The 22,357-nt window shown below is 42.8% G+C and overlaps 1 protein-coding gene across 1 annotated transcript in view; it reads right to left on the bottom strand.

Annotated features, from left to right (window-relative positions):
* Positions 1-1,700: 1,700 nt before the first annotated feature.
* Positions 1,701-22,357, bottom strand: part of LOC109474800 (LIM/homeobox protein Lhx9-like) — a 33,709-nt gene continuing 13,052 nt past the window's right edge. The window contains exons 3-4 of the mRNA XM_019775163.1: positions 9,042-9,259; positions 1,701-3,649 (exon numbers count right to left, since the gene is read on the bottom strand). Of these exons, the coding sequence (XP_019630722.1) occupies positions 3,206-3,649; positions 9,042-9,259 (662 nt within the window). The 3' untranslated portion in view covers positions 1,701-3,205. The remainder of the gene's footprint in view (positions 3,650-9,041; positions 9,260-22,357) is intronic.

The raw sequence follows: 22,357 nt of genomic DNA, 5'->3' as shown, positions 1-22,357 counted from the left end.
AACCAAGCGTTTACAGGGATCTACAGTAATGTTCTCTGTCTCAAGACAATTGTATTGTGTACAATCAATCAATTGGTTTATTTTGTTTATTTATTAGTCTTGTGTCGTAATCTATATTACGACGAAGGAGACAGGGTCCTAGGCATCCAAAGCAATTTCAGGGCGAAACTGGATTTACTTTGTCTTAATGTAGTAAGTTGTATCAATACTATCCCATAACTAAGAACGTTCTTGTAGAATGCCCTTGCCCTAACATACTGAAATCAGTGTGGCAAAAATATTATGTAACTGATGTAACTTGCTTGTTTTATATTGTAGGCTGGTTCTATCTATTTATATTGGAGGTCTAAAACAAAATGACCGGCTCCACACGTGGCTTGATTTGGGGCTATTTCCCCAAGTATCAAGTATGAAACTTTCGGATGATAAAAAAAGGCGGTATGTTAGTGTATATCGATATTAAACAGATTACCTTATCAAGATTTTTGCTTGTTTTGCATCTCTAGCCTGAAATTGCATTGGATACCTTTAACAGTTAGTATGTCCACCATGCAGGCAGAATTCTGTGCACACACAAAGCCACTTCAGTGAGGGCTTGTCCGCAAATCTGGCTCCGCCATGAAAACAAGTCATTAAGTTAACGGTGGTGTTATCAGGATCAACCGGGAAAATTGGACTTAAGCTCCGAGATGACCTCTGGGTCAAAGAATGGCAGATCAAGAGTTAAACGTTAAGTACCCGTGTCGGCATGGCTTTACTCCGATAATGTCAATTGTAAACGCTCAGACCATAAACTCAGCCAGACTTCCGGTGGCAGAGGCCTTTGTGCCAAGACTATCCGTTACAGACGTCCGTGGCAAATGGTTTCTTGAAATCCAAATTTCAGTTAACAAGTAATATTAATAGCTTTTTCAACGGCGATTCAGTGTCTTACTAGCTAATATTGCGGGAGAGGGTATAACAATTTCTTTCTTGTTTAAAGTTAATACGTTTGTTCCAACACAAAGATAGGAGCTTTCAAACAGTCACTCAGGTCTTTCTTTGAGAACCATTCTTTGTGTTGAAACAAACGTTTTAACTGTAACTACCAACATACTATTAGGTGAACTTTTATGATAATTTCTTTCTTGTTTTACGTCACCAATCCCATATATCTTTGTGACACCATACAATACGCTTGACAGAAAATGCCCTTACAATTTTTAAGGTCTGAGATTTGGTCCTTATTTTTTCACTGTTAAATCTCTAGAGAATTCAAGCTAGTAATTCTTGTTAGCTGAAAATTAACGACGTTCTGGAAAGTAAGGGAATTGGGTGCCTCCGAGTCACATTGGGATTAGATAACAACACAAATCAATGCAAGAAATTAGGATAATATTACGACTATACTTTACTTCTAGTGGTGTGATTTGTCGTAACTTAATGTCGTTGAAATTTTCTAGCGGACACGTGACAGAACCAAGCGATACCTTAAACATAACTCGAGTATAGCCTTTTACGAACGAACGCAGATTTTTGCACAACAAATGCATGGCTATCACAAGTTTGCACGACAAATGCATGACTATCACAAGAACGTATGACGTCGTTCCTCGATCGTACTGTGAACAAACACAAGTAAAGAAGAAGGAAAAGTTGATATTCCACATCATGTTTAATGATTTCCACAGGCTGCAAGTTTAAGATTGTCCACGTTTTCAGTAGAACAGGACAAGCGCGCGCCTGTCTTTCCTTCATGTACCTCCATAACACAGAGTATGAAAGTAGAAAAACTTTGTACATCTCCATTAAGTCATAAAACCAGATAATCATAAGCAACAGTGACATAAATTGGTTCTCGACATCGGCTAAGTTCAATATCATATGCTAAGCCATACAAAAAGACCATGTATTTGATGACAATACGACAAGAAGGAAGTTGCAACATTTACGCTTACACTGATTTTGTGAAATGTCGTTGTTTTATCTCTTTACAAAATAAATACACGGGAAAAAGACTACATACATCTGCATCTTGCTCATTAGGAATCGCTGTGCAATAACGTCACCTGTGATTGTGACATGTGATTAGCACGTGAGAGTCACGTGTGAATTGCTTGCAAACAAACGTCACCGATGACGGTAGCACGTGACAACCACGTGTTTCAGCCACGTGTGAGCGGCATGCAAACATAAGCAGTTTCTATACATGTAATACATGTAATATTTGACGGAATAATATTCGTCGTACTGGCATACTGTAATAGTCTGTGGATTTGTCTTCTGTTTCTCGACTGTTAACATGATATGCTTGCCTGTTGGTTCGGTCTCGTTGTTCCATACAACATGATAAAATTTGTGAAGGAATATTTACATCAGCTCTAACCTCATATATACTGTAGTCACACAACAACACGGAGAGCTCCATCTACAGTTGGTTGGTTCCCAAACGCTGGACTTATGAACGAAACAAATAGCATATCTTCCAAATATTGTTTCATTTGGCAAAATTGTTCAGGGCATAAGCCACTTCACAGTTCAAAGTGCGAGTATACAGTCGTAAAGGATTGTAGTGTATAATCAATTATTTGCCCAAAAGTGTTTGCAATGTTTCTAAATCTGTGAGGTGGCTTTTAGGGGACTTTGCATATGACGTCACAACCATCATGCTGGTTGGTTATTTGGTTGGTTGGTTGGTTGGTTGGTTGGTTGGTTCGTTCGTTCGTTGAACAAATGAATTTGTATGTTGTATTATGTCATTATCATGTCAATATAATAACAAAAAGAAATTCAAATCTGCCAGACAACCTTCAGGTGTAACCATCCAGCATGGCGGACAACAGTTACGTCATAGTCACGTGAGTACAAACCCCTGTAACATTGGGCTGCACATACTCTGAGAGATTCCATTGCTTCCAGCACAACCAATGTCATTACAGACATGTTTATTGGACCGATTGTTTGTTATTTGAGTAACGTTTCTGTCTACTTTTTACAACTGGTAGATGACAAGCAATATTGAGTTGTAGAGGAACAAAGAAGAGTTGGCACATCGATGACTTTATTGCCGTTGTTGTAGTATGAAATGGCGTTATTTTGTAATTTTTCGGATGACTACTTACTTAACCTAACGTCTTTCTAACATTGTCATGGCGGCTCCAGTTCACTTCTTTGATAGTTCACTTCAATGCAACGTTAGTATTGCTTGTGAGCTGCGCATGCCCAGTCACATAGTAGTCTGAGGTAACTCCCGGCCTATCTCCTGGAGGAATGACTGCGCATGCGTGGAAAGTCCTGCACTGTTTGGCGGCGATAGAGTCGACAAGGATGGCGAGTGCGCATGCGCCATGTCCAAATGAGTGAGCGGTTGCATGTGTCCATCTGATGACGTCATACTCGAGGCGAGAGACACGTGGCACTCCATGCTGACGCCTGGCGCATGCGCTGTGGGGCTCATGTCCTGCATGTTGGATGACGCGTGTTTTGGCTGGCCGCCATTGTTGTTGTTGGAAGAACGCGAGGTGGGCGATACCACGTTTCCCAGGGCGGGGGTGCTGGCTGGTAGTTCCGTGATGCTCGGGTCCTTCTGGGCGTTCTGGCTGCTCTGTGAGTCGGACTGCTGACGCAGGAGGTTTCGGCGGTACTTCGCTCTGGCGTTTTGAAACCAGACCTGGACAGAATACAACAGATCAGTTAGATTTAGACATTTTCACCAAATAACAACAAATGGTTTTAGCAAAGGGAGATTAAAGGGACCCGGTGTAATTTCAGGACGGCAAAACTATTTTCAAAGTCAATTCTGCTGATCTGGTCATTCCTTTAAATGTAGTGAGTTGAATCAATCATATCCTCTAGCATACTGATTGAAGAATAAATGCGATGGGAAACTGTTGCTTGGTTTGTATCATAGGATTCTAGCTATTTCTAGGCTGTATCTAGTCTCCACCAGACTCCTTTGCAGGAGTCCAGCTTGTATGGCCGGCCAACTCTTCTGGCCAATGATGTTCCCGATCCCCTTAGCCGATTTCTACTATTTATTCAGCCTGCAAAGGCGTCTGGTGGAGACTAGGCTGTATCTACGCTCACGTCTCTTGTTTTGGGGCTATTTAAAACGCTTCAAGTATGTAAAGATGACGAAAATGTGCTAAGAAATGGCAGTAATGTAATGTAAATATCAGACAGATTTACTTATCCAGAATATTTTTTTTTCGTTTTGCCGCCCTGAGATTGCATTGGATGCCTTTAAAAACTAATCACACTTTAGAGCGTTGGTGCCTCTGAAGTCTTAATGTCTTTGTGTGAATTGGTACAATATGGGGCTGGTTGTAAGATGTGTCCGGCGGCACGTGTCTGACATGTCCGGTGTACACCGATACCGTCCCGCGGGGCGCGCTCAGAAGGCGTTAGCGGAACTCGGAGCGCTCGGGCCGGGCTTTAGAACTCCCCCGCCCGGTCACGCAATGGGGACCAGCACAGTCCTCTAGTGAACTTCAGACATGCGACGTTTTACAGAAATAGACTGCCAAGAACTCACTTATGTATCCTCCATAAACTCTAAAATCTTGGCTATCACCCAAAAATTTCATCACTACTACTAAACGCTTTAATTTTCTGATCTTGCTCTAAGTCTTAGGTTTCAGTGTGTTGAATGTGACATTTTGGCATTGAGTTTGGGGATTGGACTAGCGCTTTAAGAACTTTTTGTCATACTGTATTTTCTGTTTCTTGCATACTTATCACGTTCATCATATTTCGTTATAGATAGGTTTGTAATATTTTATAAGTTTGTATTCTTATCCTTATTCCACTCTTATAATATCCATTCTTTGTTGCCCTTTTACTAATCATATCTACGATTGGGTAAACCTCGACTGCCTAAATGCTATCTTCAAGACTATTTCTCGAGGACTGACCATTTTTGCGCACCCTTACAGGAATCTCAACCATCTTTTAAATGAAGCTTATTCATAAATAGTTGAAAACGTTTCCTCACCACTTTGATATTTTTGCCACCAAAAAAGCAGTCATAAAAACGCAAGACCTGAATAGTAAAAGACTTTCTATCATATAAGTTGAAAACGTATTTATGCTAGTTTCATAAATACTGATCATTGTGGCGTTATACTTTCTAAGGTTTCTCACTCTGAATCGCCTGGACATTCGGTTTCATTGGACAAAGTAAAAATCTTGGACACGGAGCCAGACTTCTTTGCACGAGGTATTAAAGAGGCCATCTACGTCGGGGCATTACAGACGGGGGGCGCAATAGACTTTCTGTATCCTATTATCCACCGTTCACCGAGTCACGTGCGTCATCTGCATAACGTGACGTCACAGAAGCCGTGGATTTTTTTATTCATTCCTTTGACAAAGACTGGAGTTGTACAGTCGAAACTTTGGGTGAGCCCAATTTCATGTGTTGGAAATAACAGTTAAATCTTGTTTCATAGTCTCTGACTTTGATTAGGAAAGTCCCCCAGGCGGGGTCAGGACGTTTTGATGCCCTCTTGATACGGTAAACATTGCCTTCCTGTTTGGTGTGACACCGCCTGTGAGGGCGCCAGAACCCACCGCTTTCATGTGGTCCCGTCTATACACGCCCAGTAGGCACGGGCTGATCCTATAAACTACTACAGCGGGGGGACTTTCAGGCGGAACATGTCCGGAATACATGGTCCTGTTGTATCCAGAATCGTGTTGGATGCCCAGAACTGCGCCTGGGGCAAATCTACGTTCTTGGATACGCCGAGACCATCCAGAACCGCGTCTGCTCCTAACCCTAACCCATTCAGGCATAGATTCAGTAGTAGATATGCACGATTCTGGATACCATAGTCCTATAATACAATACATGGAAGTCTATCGCCTAGCTGGTCTTTTTCTTCAGAGGATAGTTATTATGTTTGAAGACTGGTCGCAGGTATAAAGCTACCACACCAGGATGGCTGCCGCATCAAAATATACACCACATCGCAGACCCTCTACTTTACAAAACTAACAGGGAGAACCTCTGACTGATATGTGGGGTTTTGTTCCTCGGTACCCCAGGTCTGCTGTTCAGCACTGTTGCTAGCTTGTGTACTGCTTATTTTGGTTTCTCTGTATGACTGTAACCAACTACCAGTCGCGAGGAAACTTCCTACTTTGCGATTTTACGCCAAAGCTTCCTGTGGCTGTTTTCAATTGCGATTAGACGATGAAATACTTTGCAACAGCGCCAATAATTTGTTTCAGTAAAAAAATCAACTGTGCTCCTCATTTTCAAAGACCCCCTTTTTCCTAAATCTTCTGAAAATGCAATGTTTAAGTGGTCGGATAAAGAGAATTAGGCAAGCTTCTCTTTTAGAGTCAACACACTTTCCACACTAAAACTGTTGGCATGCGGATCTCAGCCTGTTCTTGTTTCGTGCTATGGACTAATCTGGTAGGTAGAAGTCGTGTAGTGTCTTGTGGGAATACTTAAACTTGGTCAAAGTGGTCTGACTTCTCACAGGATAACCCTAAACCAAGTGGCGGTATCCAATTCAGCAAGGCTTTTAAAAGAAAGAAATTTCTGATAGGCGTTTGAAAAATACGATGTACACATTTCACTAAATATATTGTAACGATCATTGCAGTGGTACTGACGAAAGTCTTTGATAATCACTAAGCCACCTATCCATGTATTTATCCTTCTTTATTTTCATGTCTTGTTTTAGCTTGATTATATTAATAATAATAACCTTCATTGTACATTCATGCCCTATCGGGCTAAGTACAGGTCAACATATTAAATAGGTAATATGCATGTTTGTAGTACAAACAGCTCTAAAACTACTCTAATACAGAGGTTCGGCTTCTTCTATGGTACGGTTATTAATTATGTCTAGTGTTGTCTGTCTTATTGTGCTTTTTATCTTTCTTTAAACGCCTCTAAAGTAGGATTGAGGTAATAAAGAACCATAATGACCATAATGACGAGTGTTATTGTGTTGAATTTGCATTCTATCGCGATGAGAGACTAGTTCAAATCATGATTGACCGGTCGTCTTTTGGCTAATAGAGTATGATGGTTTAGAAAAAAAATTGTTTAACTTTGTTATACATGGAAACATTTTGAATAGTATATCACGTTTTGCGACAAGATCAGACCATAGGATATTAAAATTTAACCCTTGTCCTGCTGGCATTCCATATTTTTCCATAATTTCATGTCTTAATTAGATCATAGGCCCACCTTTTTTTTGCCCTGCAGTGGCATAGTTACTTCCGCATTCATTGCGTTTCGCTGCGGTGTGATGTGTTGCACGAGAAATACCCCCAAATTGTACATATACAGGGCTATATAGATGGTACTGTATGTGCAGAACAACAATTGTTGTACTCCGCAGCATGCCCGTAGCCAGGGGGGGTTCCTCCCGACAAGGCTCAAAGGTCGACTTTTTGGTCCACTTTTTATGTAAAGGTCCAAGATTTTTCTTGAAAAGATGGATTAGAATTGTAGAAAAACTGCTCCCTTTGTCATTGAATAAGAATTCATCTCTGATTTTTTCTTGGAAATCCTCTCAAAAATGTACGAAATGCCATTTCAGAAGGTTCTTTTTTCAAAATTTCCCGGGGGAGCATGCCCCCGGACCCCCCTAGGAAACTCGCGCTTACGGCGCTCGAGGTCCCTCAAGCAGTGGGGAGACCCCCCCCCCCCATTCAAAATCCTGGCAACGGGCATGCGCAGCACAAGAAGTTAAAAGTCGAGACGAGGACTTGGAATGCCATAGTGGCTTGAAGAAGCTTACCGAATCCATTACCAGCGCATTTCGAAACAAAATGTCAGTAAACAAGAGCCTAGTGGGCGGATTATGGCAGGATAAACTTCCACTTCCACTTCTGACGAGTCGCATTTTGCACAATCAAAAACGAGCTTCTAGCAGATTCCTTCTTGTGGGAAAAGAGGGCAAACAAATGTTATCCCGGCTAAGCGAATTATGTATGTTTTAAATGGCTTTGCAGAGACCTTAGGATTGAAGGGCGTGATGGGATCATTGTTTATTGCATTTCAGACCGTTGCAGAGAGTGTTTTGTCTAAAGCCCTTGCCACACATAGCCTCCCGAACGAAGCCCAACTACCCCCAACCATGGTTAGGAGTAGGTTCTCCGGAATGGTTGGCTAATGTTTCAAACAATCGGGTGGACAGTAGTAAGGTACAAAGAACATTGCCGACCTAGTGCCAACGGCTACTCCTCAGCTATTTTCCACCACCTACAACACAACCAGGGTCACTCTTTCAAACTCGAGTCCACGGATGTCTTAGACCGCGAAACACGCTGGTGGGAACGGGGTGTTAAAGAGGCAATATATGAAAGAATGTACAACCCCACCCTCAACAGGGAAGGGGGGCTACGGGTCGATCTTTCCGGCACTTGGGATTTGGCACTCCCAGCCCCGAGGACAGACAACACTTAAGCTCCTGTCCTGTATAACAGGAGCTTTCAGACTAATTTGCATCATCTTGTCTTGACTTGTCTGACTTTTGTTCCTTTTTCGACTTCCAAAAATTTGTCTTCACTTTATTTGCATATCAATCAACAGGTTGTGTATATAAACCTGCTTTCCCCTCTGGTCTCTCAGTCACTGACGAAAGCTAGTGGATACTAGCTGAAACGTCTGACGTTTTCAAAATCATACCCAGTTGCTTGAGTAACTGTTTTTTGGCATAGGGTGGACAGTAGGTTGGTCAAGGCATGGCTGGCAGTCAAATTTGACTCAAAATTAACTCAAATTTCGTTCTATTCGTATAGACCAACCTTTGTCGGGAGATGGTTCTTAATTTGTAACGGGTGGAGAAAAATCACGTTTCCTGTCGGCTCACAAATTGGACGAATGTTCCCCCCATCCGTAACACCTCTCCTATTGGCCCCCACTTTTTGCCACCTACCTACCCTCATCTTCATTCGTCGTCGCCACTTCTTGTGGGCGGTTCAGGGCGTGCGCACGACTACAATACCCATGTGTCTGTCCAGTTTGTGAAAAGACAGGAAACTTAGTTCTCTTCGGAGTTTACGAAGAAGAGAAGCGTTTTTCCTACCTGTAAGACTCTCTTAGTGAGTCCTGTTTTCTGTGCGAGTTGTTTGAGATCCTTGGCGTCAGGGTTGTGGTTCAGGGCGAAGTACGACTTCATGGCGCGAAGTTGGTGGTGTTTGAAGGAGGTGCGCATGCGCTTCTGTCGCTGTGGCTGGTGCCCCGGACTGTTCCCGCCCTGCTGGTAACCGTCGTTATGACTGGACGTGTCGCTGTCGTTATCACCTGGAAATACAGACATGTGGGACTGTCGTTATCACCTGGAAATACAGACATGTGGGACTGTCGTTATCACCTGCAAATACAGACATGTGGGACTGTCGTTATCACCTGGAAATACAGACATGTGGGACTGTCGTTATCACCTGGAAATACAGACATGTGGGACTGTCGTTATCACCTGGAAATACAGACATGTGTGACTGTCGTTATCACCTGGAAATACAGACATGTGGGACTGTCGTTATCACCTGGAAATACAGACATTGACATTTTTTACTATCGTGTCTAACGACTTTTCTTTGTTGGCCAACCCACACGAGCTTATAAGACACCAGAAATCACATAAACATAAGTACAGAAGTACGAAAGTCACAAACATAATATCGATTTACCCACAGTTTCTGTAACATTCAATGCTTATCGGATAAACTGTAATTTAATTCTTGATTATTAAAGGAACAGACGGCATGTTGAGTACTGTACTTAGTAGAGATTGTTACTACGTAATGGGGACGGAAAGTGTGGCGAGGGGGCGGTACGGCAAAGAAAACGTTTCTTTTGGAGACGAGCTCCCGAAAAAAAAACTTCTGTTTAATATCCGTTCTGGATATTCCACGGGAATCGAACTAAGCGTGCCTTGGCTTGGCTGGGGCAAATCTACGTTCTTGGATACTAGTAAGCGGAGACTATCCAGACCCCTGCCTGAGCCTAACCCTAACTCTACCCCATTCAGGCATAGAACTAGTAGACACTGTTCTGGATATGATATGGCATATGAAGTAGATGTCTGTACCAACATGGCCGACCTGTCTGTTTGTGGACCCCGGGATACGGAGCGCCCCCTGCCGGGAGGCCAGGACTTCTCCATGACACAGAAAATACGGGTCACGAACTACTGGAGCCACAGCAGGGAAACTGTACAATATCAGACCAGCGTAAAGCTGGACTACAAAATAATTTTTCTGTACATACGATGGTACATATATGCATTGTTATTTTGAAATAATGGTATGCAATGAAATGTAGTTTTATGTTTGCTGTACGTCGATGTAACGAGTGTCTTGTATCTTCCTTCTTGCGTCCTCTTCCGAGAGACTAGCTTTGACTTTGACTTGACAACTTTTTTTCTTCATCAAATATCATGGAAACCTATACCATCGCATGTCATACACAGCATGAGACATTGATACATGTTATGAGTAAATTATTGGGAGAAATAACAAAGATAAGGTACTGTGCAGACAGTTTTGGAGATATGTACTAGTACTGACTTGAAGGTTTTAGCCCTGAACACACCGGATATTTTGGACAGCCTCTAAACGTGGTAACTAGCAAAAGCAATTAGCAAGTTTTGTCGTCTGTTTCACTCCAACAAGGCCTGTTCACGTGGTGAGAAAGCTACATTCCCTGCCGGCATTCTCCTAGCGGTTTTTGTTTCTGTTCTAAACATGGACAGAGAGGGGAGACGATTGCCCGCGACATCGGCGCCTCTCGGTTGAGCGGTTGTCAGGGCTGTGCAGACGACAGTTTCATTCTGACCCGACTTCCCGCCCAAAGATGGCCATAACCTGACAGAACCATTCCCGCGCGCCGCCACAAAGCGCCTCCGGTCCTGTGTGCCGGGTGTTTTAAGTGTCAGCTTGGAGCAGGCGTGCTTTTTAATAAGGTACCGCTGTTGCTGGTCCTGAGAGAGGAGGCAGGTTTTTTTTTGTTGACTGTGGCCGCGTGCGGCAAGGATGTGTTTCATTTGGCGGGATCATGTCGGTCATGTCGGAGCGCAGAGCTGTCATGGCGGAGCAGACGACATGTTTATCCAGGCCGGGTGAAGGTTTGACTTCCAAACCACAAAGTCACTCGACCCTAGAGAATACCTCACGTTCAATTTCAATTCGTGATCGATATTGTACACATCTGACGTAAAATAAGTAAAGATCAGATCAGATTTGATATGAAATAGATCTAATAGAAGAGAGGAAAAATGACCTGAAACATATTTTCTGTCCTCTTTTTCCAAAGCTTTTGTTTTGAGTCTATCCATTTCGTCTACTTTGTCATGGACAAAAAAAGCTATTAGCACATGTAGCTGCATACATATGCTTCTCTATAGGACTGTTCAGTCATTGACTAAAATAAAGCCATATACATGTGTGAGTGAGTGTTTCATTCAGTCTGATACAGTTCAACACAAAGTAGATACACTTCGAGTTATAAGCCGATAAATAAAAACAATGCGCAGTAAGCCTTACAAATTAACAGTACTTTTTGTGCAACGTGGTATCGAAAGGTTTGAAATAACATATTCAAATTTTCAAAGACTACAAAAATGGATAAATATTTAAAAAAAACGCGTTATACATAGAGAGATAGAGAGATCCATGTAGATAGATAGATAGATAGATAGAGGTATAACATAGAAGTCAAACCCTTCAAACATAGTTCCAGAATACCTTGTATTATGTACATTTTGGAGTTATTTTTGTACTCTGTTTTAATATCATTTTGTCCTTGTTATTTGCAATTAGCCTTCGGGCAGAAATTTGCAATAAACTTTATCATATTTCAGCCTTGTGATTGTTTTTACTCAGTTCCTTCTTTTTCTCCCATGGAATATGGACCAGCTCTGTCGTTGAGGAGATTCATTTGTCACGTATAGATACAGTTACTAGAGAATTCGTTCAGCAGTGATAAGTTTTTGAAGGGTAAGAATACTAACCTCCAAATTTTCGATGACTATCAGTCCATCTTGTTTACAGAGTGGCCTAGTCTCGAAAATTTGGAGGTTAGTACTCTTACCCTTCAAAAACCTGTCGCTGCTGAAAGAATTCTCTAGTAACTGGACCAGCTCTGATATGTCATTGACAAGTGCGGCTCTCGCCCTTTGATGAAAGGGAAATTTCTGCACGCTCCGTTTGCCGAGGCCTGGCTTCCTTCTCCTCACCTCCCCCTCCCACACTCAGCGAAGAGAAGCAGACTTTAGGGTATCGCTAACAATAGCGGCTGCTGAAGCTTATGTTTCGCGTTGGTGTTGTGTGGAGGGGCTCTAATTTGACAAGGGTGAGGCGGGGTGGCGATATTACATGGGGTCGCGTCTGGCGGGGGACACCTGCGACACCGATGGCGCCATGCGCTGTTGATAGCCCCCAGCCTTCCGACTTCAACCTAATCTCCAAGCAGATGTGGAGAGTCGGACAAGTCTTTGTGTTTTGTTCTTGTTTTAGCATCATTTAGTCGGGTTGGTAAAAAAAAATTCCAGTGCAAAATAGAAACCCCAATAAAAAGGCTAAAAACTGGCCAAAAATAACCCAAAACCCAAAATCTTTTTACTTGTGCACCTTTAAACTGTTAGCCAAGTGAAGGATGAATGCCATAGAAACGCAAAAAGGACGAACGAAACAACACCAAAACATTTTCCCAACTGATATATAGAGATCAGTCTACCATAGCCTAAAATACAGGCTATGAGCTGCAGGTTTTCAACTGTTCAGCCACCAATACGGCTGGGTTTCAGGCTATCCGACCAGCCAAAACATATCAGGTATTTCCCTCATAGAACACGTAACGAATCAGCGCATATAAATTAAGATTATAAAAATTGAATACAGATTTCTATGATTAAAAATGAACAGAAGACTGTCAAGGCAATGATCCCATGTAATAAATACTACTTTGTTATAAAAAAAATCGTCGAAACTCTGAATGATAAGACCCACTCGATCGTAACACTATACCAAAGACAAACCTGTGCTATCTCTTGTTGTTTGAGTAATTAGGATTTAGTAGGTTTTATTCTATATCTACTTTGTTTAATAGTTGTTGCCATACATTTGAAATTGTCGTGCAGTAAAGCTCTTCTGTAATATGTGGTAACCGTAGCTTGTGTACAGCGCCCCTTGCAGTTCTACACGGAGTTGCAGTGAAAAGCACGGAAGCCAATACGGTTTGTATAATCCGAAAGAACTACAGAATAAATTAGCAAGGACAGCTGTATATCCCTGGCTCTACTTTTCTGAGTGGTCTGGACATGGCCTAATTTTCAAACCCTCGACAAGAGCACAGAGGAAGACAACACAACGATTAAGTACTAAAAGCCATTAGAGTAGAGTTGTACCCACCCAGTTTTATGTCATGTGTTACTGAATATCCATGGATGTTTCGATTTGAGCGATATTGTATAATTTTATACCTTATATTTTACAAAACAACCAACGTTGACCACAAAGAGAAGTGGCCATGGTGACAAGTTTATTTGTTTCTCTTCAATATTTCTTCTGACAGTTTTTTTAAAGATAAACGTTTTGGTCATGTAATTCTCCTTCAAAACGAATGCATTGCATGTGTGTTTCAATTTGCATATGTATTTTCAGTCAAGTGATCATGACATTATGCATCCGTCCGTCCGTCCACCCACCCATCCATCCAGCCATCAATCTTTTTGTCCATCAATCCATTCATCCATCCATCCTTCCATCCATTCTTCCATCAATCCATCCATCCATCCACCCACCCATCGAGCCAGCCATCAATCTTTTTGTCCATCAATCCATCCATCCATCCATCCTTCCATCAATCCATCCATCCATCAATCAATCAATCCTTTTGTTCATCTATCCATCGATTCATCTGCCCATCCGTCCATCTTCCCATTCATCCGTTCATCCATCTATCCATCTGCCATTAGTGCATCTGCCCATTAGTCCATCTGCCAATCCGTTCATCTGCCCATCCACCCATCCATCAATCTACCCATCCGCTCATCCATCTATCTGTCTATCCATTGGAAACAATGAATAGAGATATGAAAGAACCCGTGACCATCAACCCTAAGTGCCTTTGAAAGGTGAATCTAAAGAAACGGTCCAAAATGGGGATCTGAAAAATGGACAGCATGCCAAGACAGCCAAGAGTGCTCATTTCACACTATCATATCAAAACAATCCGCGGCAGTGAAATATGTCAAAATTCGCTGACTGAGTGTTCTTTCTCCCGCCCCCTGGCCCCTTGTGTGCGGATATTTTTAGCGGTTGAGTGTTGGAACAGGGGACCGCGTGTACAGTCTTGGGCCTTGGGTGCAAGAGCTATCGGGTGATGTCAGTCTTATCGCGAATCGCCCGGAGCCAGTTGTTCAAACTTGACCCCTCCCGACCCCGTTGCTCGCCAACATGCTTCCCCGGGCGTGTTTGCCGACTAGCGCCCGGCATTCTCAGCCGTCTGGTGCCGGGCAAGTATGCCGCCAATCTCACCTCGCCAACGCGTTTTACACAGCCAGTTTCTGTACTGCTACGGTGTTAACGCATGTGCGCGCGACTGTTTATTTGTTTGTTTGCGTGTGTGTGTGTTTGCGTGTGTGTGTGTGTGTGTGTGTGTGTGTGTGTGTGTGTGTGTGTGTGTGTGTGTGTGTGTGTGTAGCGTATGTATGTATGTATGTATGTATGTATGTATATCTGTGTATATACGTGTATAGATTGAAATTATCATAAATTTCCAACTCAGGGCTGCGGATGTGCAACTATTAAATTGCAATTGAGAATAGACGAAATATCCTTTACACTAAGTTTGTCCACAACATGAGCGCATCGGAACGGACAGAAAATCTCTTGCCAAACACACAAGGAAGTCTGCAAAGTTTTACCTTAATAAGCTATTCATTCATATCATTGAAATTTGAAATTCCAATGGATAGCATTGCGCTGGATTTCGTTTCAATTTGATGTTCAGAAAATCATATTTAATCAAGTTATGGAAGGTGGAATAAGAAGAGAAAATCCCTTTAAAAGTTTAACAAGGGTACGAGAACATCCCTAAAGTCTATAATAATGCTAAAACTTCATTGCTAAACCATGCCCAAATCCTAATTGCAAACAAAACAAAACGAACACTAGTATACTTAATATAGAAGACAAATATAAAGAAATTAAGAGCGAAAAGACAACTATTCTAAGTCTAAAATCCTACTCAGTCTATTTGAGTGTGACTTCTTTTCTCCATTCAGAGGAAGATTACTTGCCCAAGGTTTGGGTTGATAAGGGAGTTGGATGATTTTTAGTTCTAAAAGGAAGAACTCTTTGTTGATTGGTGTGTCGAAAGCTTGGATAAATTTTTAAGATATCTAAGAATAATTAACTTCTTTCAGAATGCTATTGTGGACATTGGGCGATAAAATGTAGTTAATTTCCTGCGACTTCCCCTGTACATTAATTATATATTAGATTAGCCTTACGAAAATGTAGTTGATATGTACTAACTTAAGTTAGTAGATGCCATACTTTGTACCCTGTACAACTGTTGCGCAATAAAGTTATTATTATTATTATATTCTCTCGTCAACAGACAGCTTCCTTTATACAATGACACAAGAATTATTATTGTTTGTACACTAAGGCCATGTTGAGTTGACTATGTGGATGACATCCTCTGGGAACCCCCAAAACTGATGCAAGTGTGCGAATAAAAAACGTTTGTCAAGAAAACGCTGCCTTCTTTATGAAATCTACGTAGTCATAAATGTTAACTAAAGAAAACGAAAACAAAGAGTATGGTATGAGGCGACGAAGAAAACTCTTCAGTTTCATTTTTCACATTATTTTCCGTTTTCCTTTGGAATTGATTTTGACAAGTTCGACATTAGTATCTTTTTCCAATATACATTTTTTTGCAATCTTTGGCACACATTTGCTCATCTTTTGCAGGTGCTTTGTACGATTTATAGTAAGGTCGAAACCTTTTTTGTTAACGGACAAACACTAAAATTCATGCGCGCGTGGATGGCATCCATATAATGAAATTAACATGGCCTGAGTATATCTGCCCCCCCCCCCCTTGAGAGACTGTCTAGCGGTTCAGTTATTTTCGTACCACCGTGACGTGTATATCCGTCGCCAATTTGTTATTAGTCGAGAGGAAAGCGATGAAACAAAATTCAATTTTGGAAAGGTTTTCGTCAACAAAACAACAGCTGCCGACCTCTCCCAGTCCTGCATGAGTCGCCCCGACAAATTCCCGACTTCTCCCCGAAGACTTGCGTGAAGAATGGCAGAATTGTGGCGATCTTGTGCCCACTTCAATAAGACCGGCGCTACATAGCTTCTTATCGTCGGGATAACTGATCGCCCAACGTTGTGACACATGATCCAGGGGAAATTTACTTTGGGAAGATAATGCCTGAGGAACTTAAGCTCGGCAGACCCGCGATAGCCCGCCCGGCTTAGCCGTCATCTGTCGCCGCTATCGCACGCACACTTCAGGAACGTCCGGACTAGGCGACGGCTAAAGCCCGCACCAAAATATTTGTGGCGCTGGCTGGAAGACGTTTCAGAACGTTTGTAAAATGTTGGCTGTAATAACTAACATGTGTGGCTGGGAGTAGCCTCTACCAGGCACCGCGGATCGCTGGAAAATAGTAGAAATTGGCCGTGGGTCGCAAATTAGAGCTTCTATGGCCCTGGATCTTCTCTGGTATACTATATCTTTATTTCGGCCAATTTCTACTATTTTCCAGCGATCCGCGGTGCCTGGTAGAGGCTAGCTGAGAGAGGGTGACTTCACCAGTACTAAGACTACTTCAAAATGCTCCTCGCTAAGGACACAAGAAGAAAACATGCAATAATTTCAAGGAAGGGCGCAAAAGATCGAGTAGTGTACTGAGATCTAATAGTATATGATTAGGTAGAAAATTGTTTTGGACACGTCTGGCCAAAGCGCTCTGGGAGGGTGCCGCTTGTACTGGGTCAGTTTAGACACTTGCGGTGAATGGAAAGATGCTGTAATGTATGCTGTAGGAAAACGAGTCAATTGTGTCCAAATCTAGCAATTAGCTACTTGTTTCCAAATCTAGCAATTAATTGAGGAAGGTTGGTCCGGTTGGTCCCGCCATGAACATTTGTTTCTGAATCTAGCTATTGAAAAAAATAAATTATAACCAAGGTTGCTAACGTTTAGGTCTATGTCTGTGTGCGTGTGTCTTTATTTAAGCATGAAGGTACCGTTCGTGTCATAAATGCGTGGAAGTGGACAATTGCTTACGAATCTATCTGTATCTGTATAGCCGGTATAACCGCCCATCGGCGTAACACTCCAGCTTCGCAGGCACGCGGCGCGGCGGCAGCTAGCTATGTTACACCGAACTACCTCTTTGACCCAATCTTTGCACGTCTAACTGTAGGAGGTGTTTACAATAAATTGAAGCTTTCTATTGATGTTGCCCCTATTGTACTTAGTGTCAACGAGTTCCAGTCTACGATAGTTCGTCGAAAATAAGAATTCTTGAACACCTCAATTCTTGGTTGATAACTCTCATATTTGAAGGCATGACTGTTTCCTGTTAACGTTCTTTCTAGTTTTTGAGAAATGAATCAGTACCACGGTCGTTTAGATGTATGCCTTTGTATGTATGTGTTAATGTGGAAATGATGTAGACATTTGTAAGCATGTGATGGCTGATCGCGTCATGCACGGTAGTGGACAATTGTTTCCGAATGTAGTTATGCTATTGAGATTATAACCTCATTTTTTGTTCTATGTCTCTGTATACGTCTGTGAAGATTTGTTATCCAGGGATATGGGTAAATTAAATTGTGATTCAAACTTTGCCACTAAATAAAATGGAAACAATTCATATAACAGACGTTTCGAGTGCCTATCCGACACACTACATGTACATCAGAAGAAAAAAAATATTCACTGACAAAGATACATGTAGTAAGGATAAAGATGATCAACGTCTGTTAATAAGTTGTTTCAATTTTATCCAGTGGTCAAGTTTGAATCACAATTTCATTTATGTCTCTGAGTGTGTGTTTCTGTAGACATGATGTAGACATTTGTAAGTTGGTGAAGTTTGGTCTCGCCCTGGGAGCTCAGTCGACCCGGGGAGGCGGTTCTGGTTGATCGGTACCCGGGCGGCAGTGGGCGGGAGGCGGTATCAGGGGACCGGCTGACCTGTACAGAGCGGAACTCCCGGTATTACAGGCCAAATAACAACACAAACCGCCGTCGACAGAGAGTTCTCTTATCACCGCAAACTGACCGGTCCCAACTGGCCGCCTCCCGCCAGACCGACGTGTGTATCGGCGGCGCCTTTCGGCTCTTTTCGTGGCCGGGCTTTGAAGACATCGCTACAGGATAAATGGTTTCATGGGTCACGGGGACCGCACTTTCATGTCACGGCCTTTATGTCTACATGTCGGCTAGGCAACATTCTGTTTCAATTTTCCCAATAAAACTTAGCGTCCAAATCCCCTTAATGGAGACGCGAGAAAGGCTTAAGTAATCAGAAGCCGGTAGTGAGACCGGGGGAGCCGCCGACCCTGGCGGGGGGAGGCCCGACACACGGCCCGACACAGACCGCCGACGGGGCCGCCGCCAGGCCGCGGTGGGGGAGGGGGCGGGCGGACTCTGACAGTAAATAAAGAACTGCCTGATACATCTAGGGGGAGTGGGTACAGGGTTCATCTCGTGGGGCGATACGGTACTTCGTGTCAAGGTGCCCGTGACCGAGTTTGACTTGGTGCTTATTGGTGGAACAAATTGTGGCAACCCCCGTCGGCTTACCTCAGACAAGGCCGGGGAGGTTTTAGGGATCATATATACACGCACGCACGCACGCACGCACGCACAAACACATGTACACAAGCACGCGCATACACAGACACACGTTGGCAAACAGAAACTTATTAAGACACAAGTGGAGGGAAACACACACACACCCTTACATCAACAGCAAACACATATGCTTGGGCACACACACACACGCACACACACACACACACACACACACGCGCACACACACACACACACACAACACACACACACACACACACACACACACACGCACGCACACACACACACATACACACACACACACACACACACACACACTTACACCAACAGCAGACACACATGCATAGACACACGCACACAAACACACACACACAAACACACACACGCACACATACACACACATACACGCACGCACACACACACATACACACGTACACGCAGCACACATTAAATGGCAACTTTTACCGTGTTTTCTTTTCATGTAACAAGATACTATAGTATATACTAGTCAAGGTAGCCCATGGCCAAGGCTTACCAACATACATGTAAAAACACTATAAAACTCCTGTAAAACGCCTATAAAACTGCTAGTCTAGCCTAATATGACCAACCTTGAATGTCTACTAGTACGAGTAGTCTAGTCATACTAGTATGAACGTTAACAGAAGTGTGTATTTTGTATTATTTGTTTCCAGTAGCGCACTTGCTTCATGTCTTCACCAAAAGCGACGGCTCATCAGGCATCACACTGGCTGTCTGTCTGGCTGACCTCCTTTTAACATGTTTACTGAAAATAGGAAAAGTGGCGCGAACAGTCGCCGTGTTATTTTAGTGCGGTCTACATGTGTTCTTTAGGAGACTACACTCGGCAGCTTTCCTCTGTCACAGCCGAACACACAAAACAAGACAACGTTTACCGTAAACTGTGCAAGACGCTTGCTCATTGGTCCAGACACGAAACAACACACGTTTATCGTAAACGGTGGAAGAAACGCGGTCACTGGTCAAAAAGAAGGTAGTCGTGAGTTGGATTTTTCAAATATTATACAGGAAAATATTGGCGAACGACATAAATAAATCATCGCAATTGATCATGATTTGTTTGTAAAAAGGCAATTTTAAGAGCAGACTATTTCAATAGAAAGAAAACTTACAGAATCAATAATCATAGATACCATCTACACCAGGGCATTTCAATCATGTCAACAAAGACGGGGGTCGCCACAGACTTTCTGCAACATATTTTCACCGATTCACGTGTGTCATTTGCATAACATGACGTCACAGTAGCACTGGATCGTTCGTTCCTTGATAAAAGTTGCACAGTGGACGATTTAGGTTAGTGCAACTTCTTGAGTTGGAAATTACGGTTTAAACCTGTTACATAATGACTTCTACCAACACAGATAAACTTTAAAGAGAAACCGTTTAAATACCGTAGGGCTTTTCGTTCACTCTAATATCAAAGAACCGGGCAGGTGCTGGCCGCCATGTTGGTTTCCTTGATTTGCATGTCAGCGGAACATAGCTCAAGCGTACACAGTGTGTTTCGTCGATAGGTTTTTAGAAGTATTCTTCTGTTATTCTCTTCTTCAAGCCATAAACAAATAGAGATTATTTACACAGGTCAGGAGATCTTTGTATGTCTGAAAATGCTTGAAAATTGCAAATAGCTGTGTCCGCCTCCATGTTGGTGTCCCTGTGACGTCACGCTCGAATACCGTGACGTCACACTCCGTGGGAAGGGGGGTCGACAGTATGTACTAGATCATGTCACGAATAGACCCTGTATATTGTAGAGAAAAGTCCAGCAGCTGAAATCAAAGACCATAATGGACGTGTGAGGACAGAGATTATCAATATTACTCCCGGTCTGTTTATTTTTGTGGGGCTCCGCAGTTGAAACGTTGTTTTTGCTATTCCCAAGGGGAGGGGGGAACTGTCAGCCGGTTTTCTGTCACAAATGGGTCAAGGTGTTGAGGTTTAGACTTCGGTTTGGACACAAAACAGATCACTAGTTGTCTCGCGATTAGAAGGGGTTTTGAAAGCGTCGTTTGGTTTTAAACCACTGGTGCCTGGGTCTTCTCTGAATGTCCGGATCACGTGTTTTCCGGACTTTTGGCAGTGTTTGAAAAAAAAATCCCTAAAACGGAAATTTTCCACCCTACACGAATTCGTTATCAAATATACTATTATTTTGAGGTATGATAACTTTTCATTGTCTTTAAAAACAACGTTTCGGTTGAATTTCGTCAAATTCTATCTGAACACGGTTGGGTTCACGGTGATGTTACACGTTCGTTCATTGGATGGGCAAATGCATGGTCACGTGAGCCTCACCTTATAAAAACAAAAGATACAAACCCTTAATATCACCCTGTACAAAAATATTTGGAATATCTGTAGACAAAAGAAGCTCCTGCTTTCTGTATTTAGTCATTATCAGTTAGTGAAGCTTGCCTAAAGCTTTTATGTTTCTGACTTAGCCATAGGGAGAAGAGATGCTGCTTAGGCCACACCGTCTTAATTTTATGGATGACATCCTCTGAAGACCCCCAAACTAGTGCACGCGGACAAATAAAAAAAAATTCCGGCCAAAAATAAAAATGCTGCTACACCACAGGAATAAAAAACTGGTATAGTGAATTTGCGGCAGTACATAGCGACGTATACGACAAGCAGGCACATGCTGGCTTTTTGCGGAATTTATGAATCGGCGCTGTACGTATGTACTGACTTCTTGAGTCGTGCAGCTTCGGTAGCCTGGGTGCCGTCCTCCAGAGTTACCATCGGCTCCGTATTGTCGCTAACTATCATGGACTACCCAGGCCTAGAGCCAGGACAGAGCCTCGGAGGTCATGTTTAAAAAAAAAAAAGTAGGCGAAAATCAATGCGCGCGCGGATGTCATCCATGAAATCAAGATGGTGTGGCCTTACAAGCGTTAGTTGGTTCAGTGCCCTGAAGTGGTCCATGTGGCTTTTCACTGAGCAAACGCACATTTCACAACTTATTACGTATTTTGGGAATGGCCGACTTCTTCAATTGACGTTCAAAGTCATCCCTTGTGACCTTGTGTTCGCCCTAACCGAACGATTGACGGCACCGAGAGAGTTCTGTAACACAAGAACTTGATCAAATCACTAAAGTGGCCGAAGGCATGAGGGAGTCGACCAATGGTAGGACGGATTAGACAGGGCAGCGCGAGTTTGACCCACGGTCTTACCGACACAGAAAAACATCAAGCAGGGATCACGCGGCAGAGTTTAAACTGATTTCCTAACCCATTTGAAGTAACCGATTAGACGATAAAAACCTGTCGGGGTAATATTTGCCTTATCTAGCCGACAGAGAAGGGAAATGAACACGTTCTTTGTTAGACCAACTCGGCATTAAAGGGACTGGGCTCCGGAAATCTCCTCAGAAAGGGAACTCAGAATGGCTCGGGATGCCTTTTGGGATGGAATCTCGGAATTCCTGAGCATCTTGTAGGAATTACAACTTCAGGAATAACGGTGGCTGGGTTTGGAACCGACATACAGGGCCAC

The sequence above is a fragment of the Branchiostoma belcheri genome, unplaced genomic scaffold, assembly GCF_001625305.1.
Source record: "Branchiostoma belcheri isolate BF01 breed outbred unplaced genomic scaffold, Haploidv18h27 scaffold102, whole genome shotgun sequence".
NCBI lineage: Eukaryota > Metazoa > Chordata > Leptocardii > Amphioxiformes > Branchiostomatidae > Branchiostoma > Branchiostoma belcheri.
This window is presented reverse-complemented; position numbering and strand designations above follow the sequence as displayed.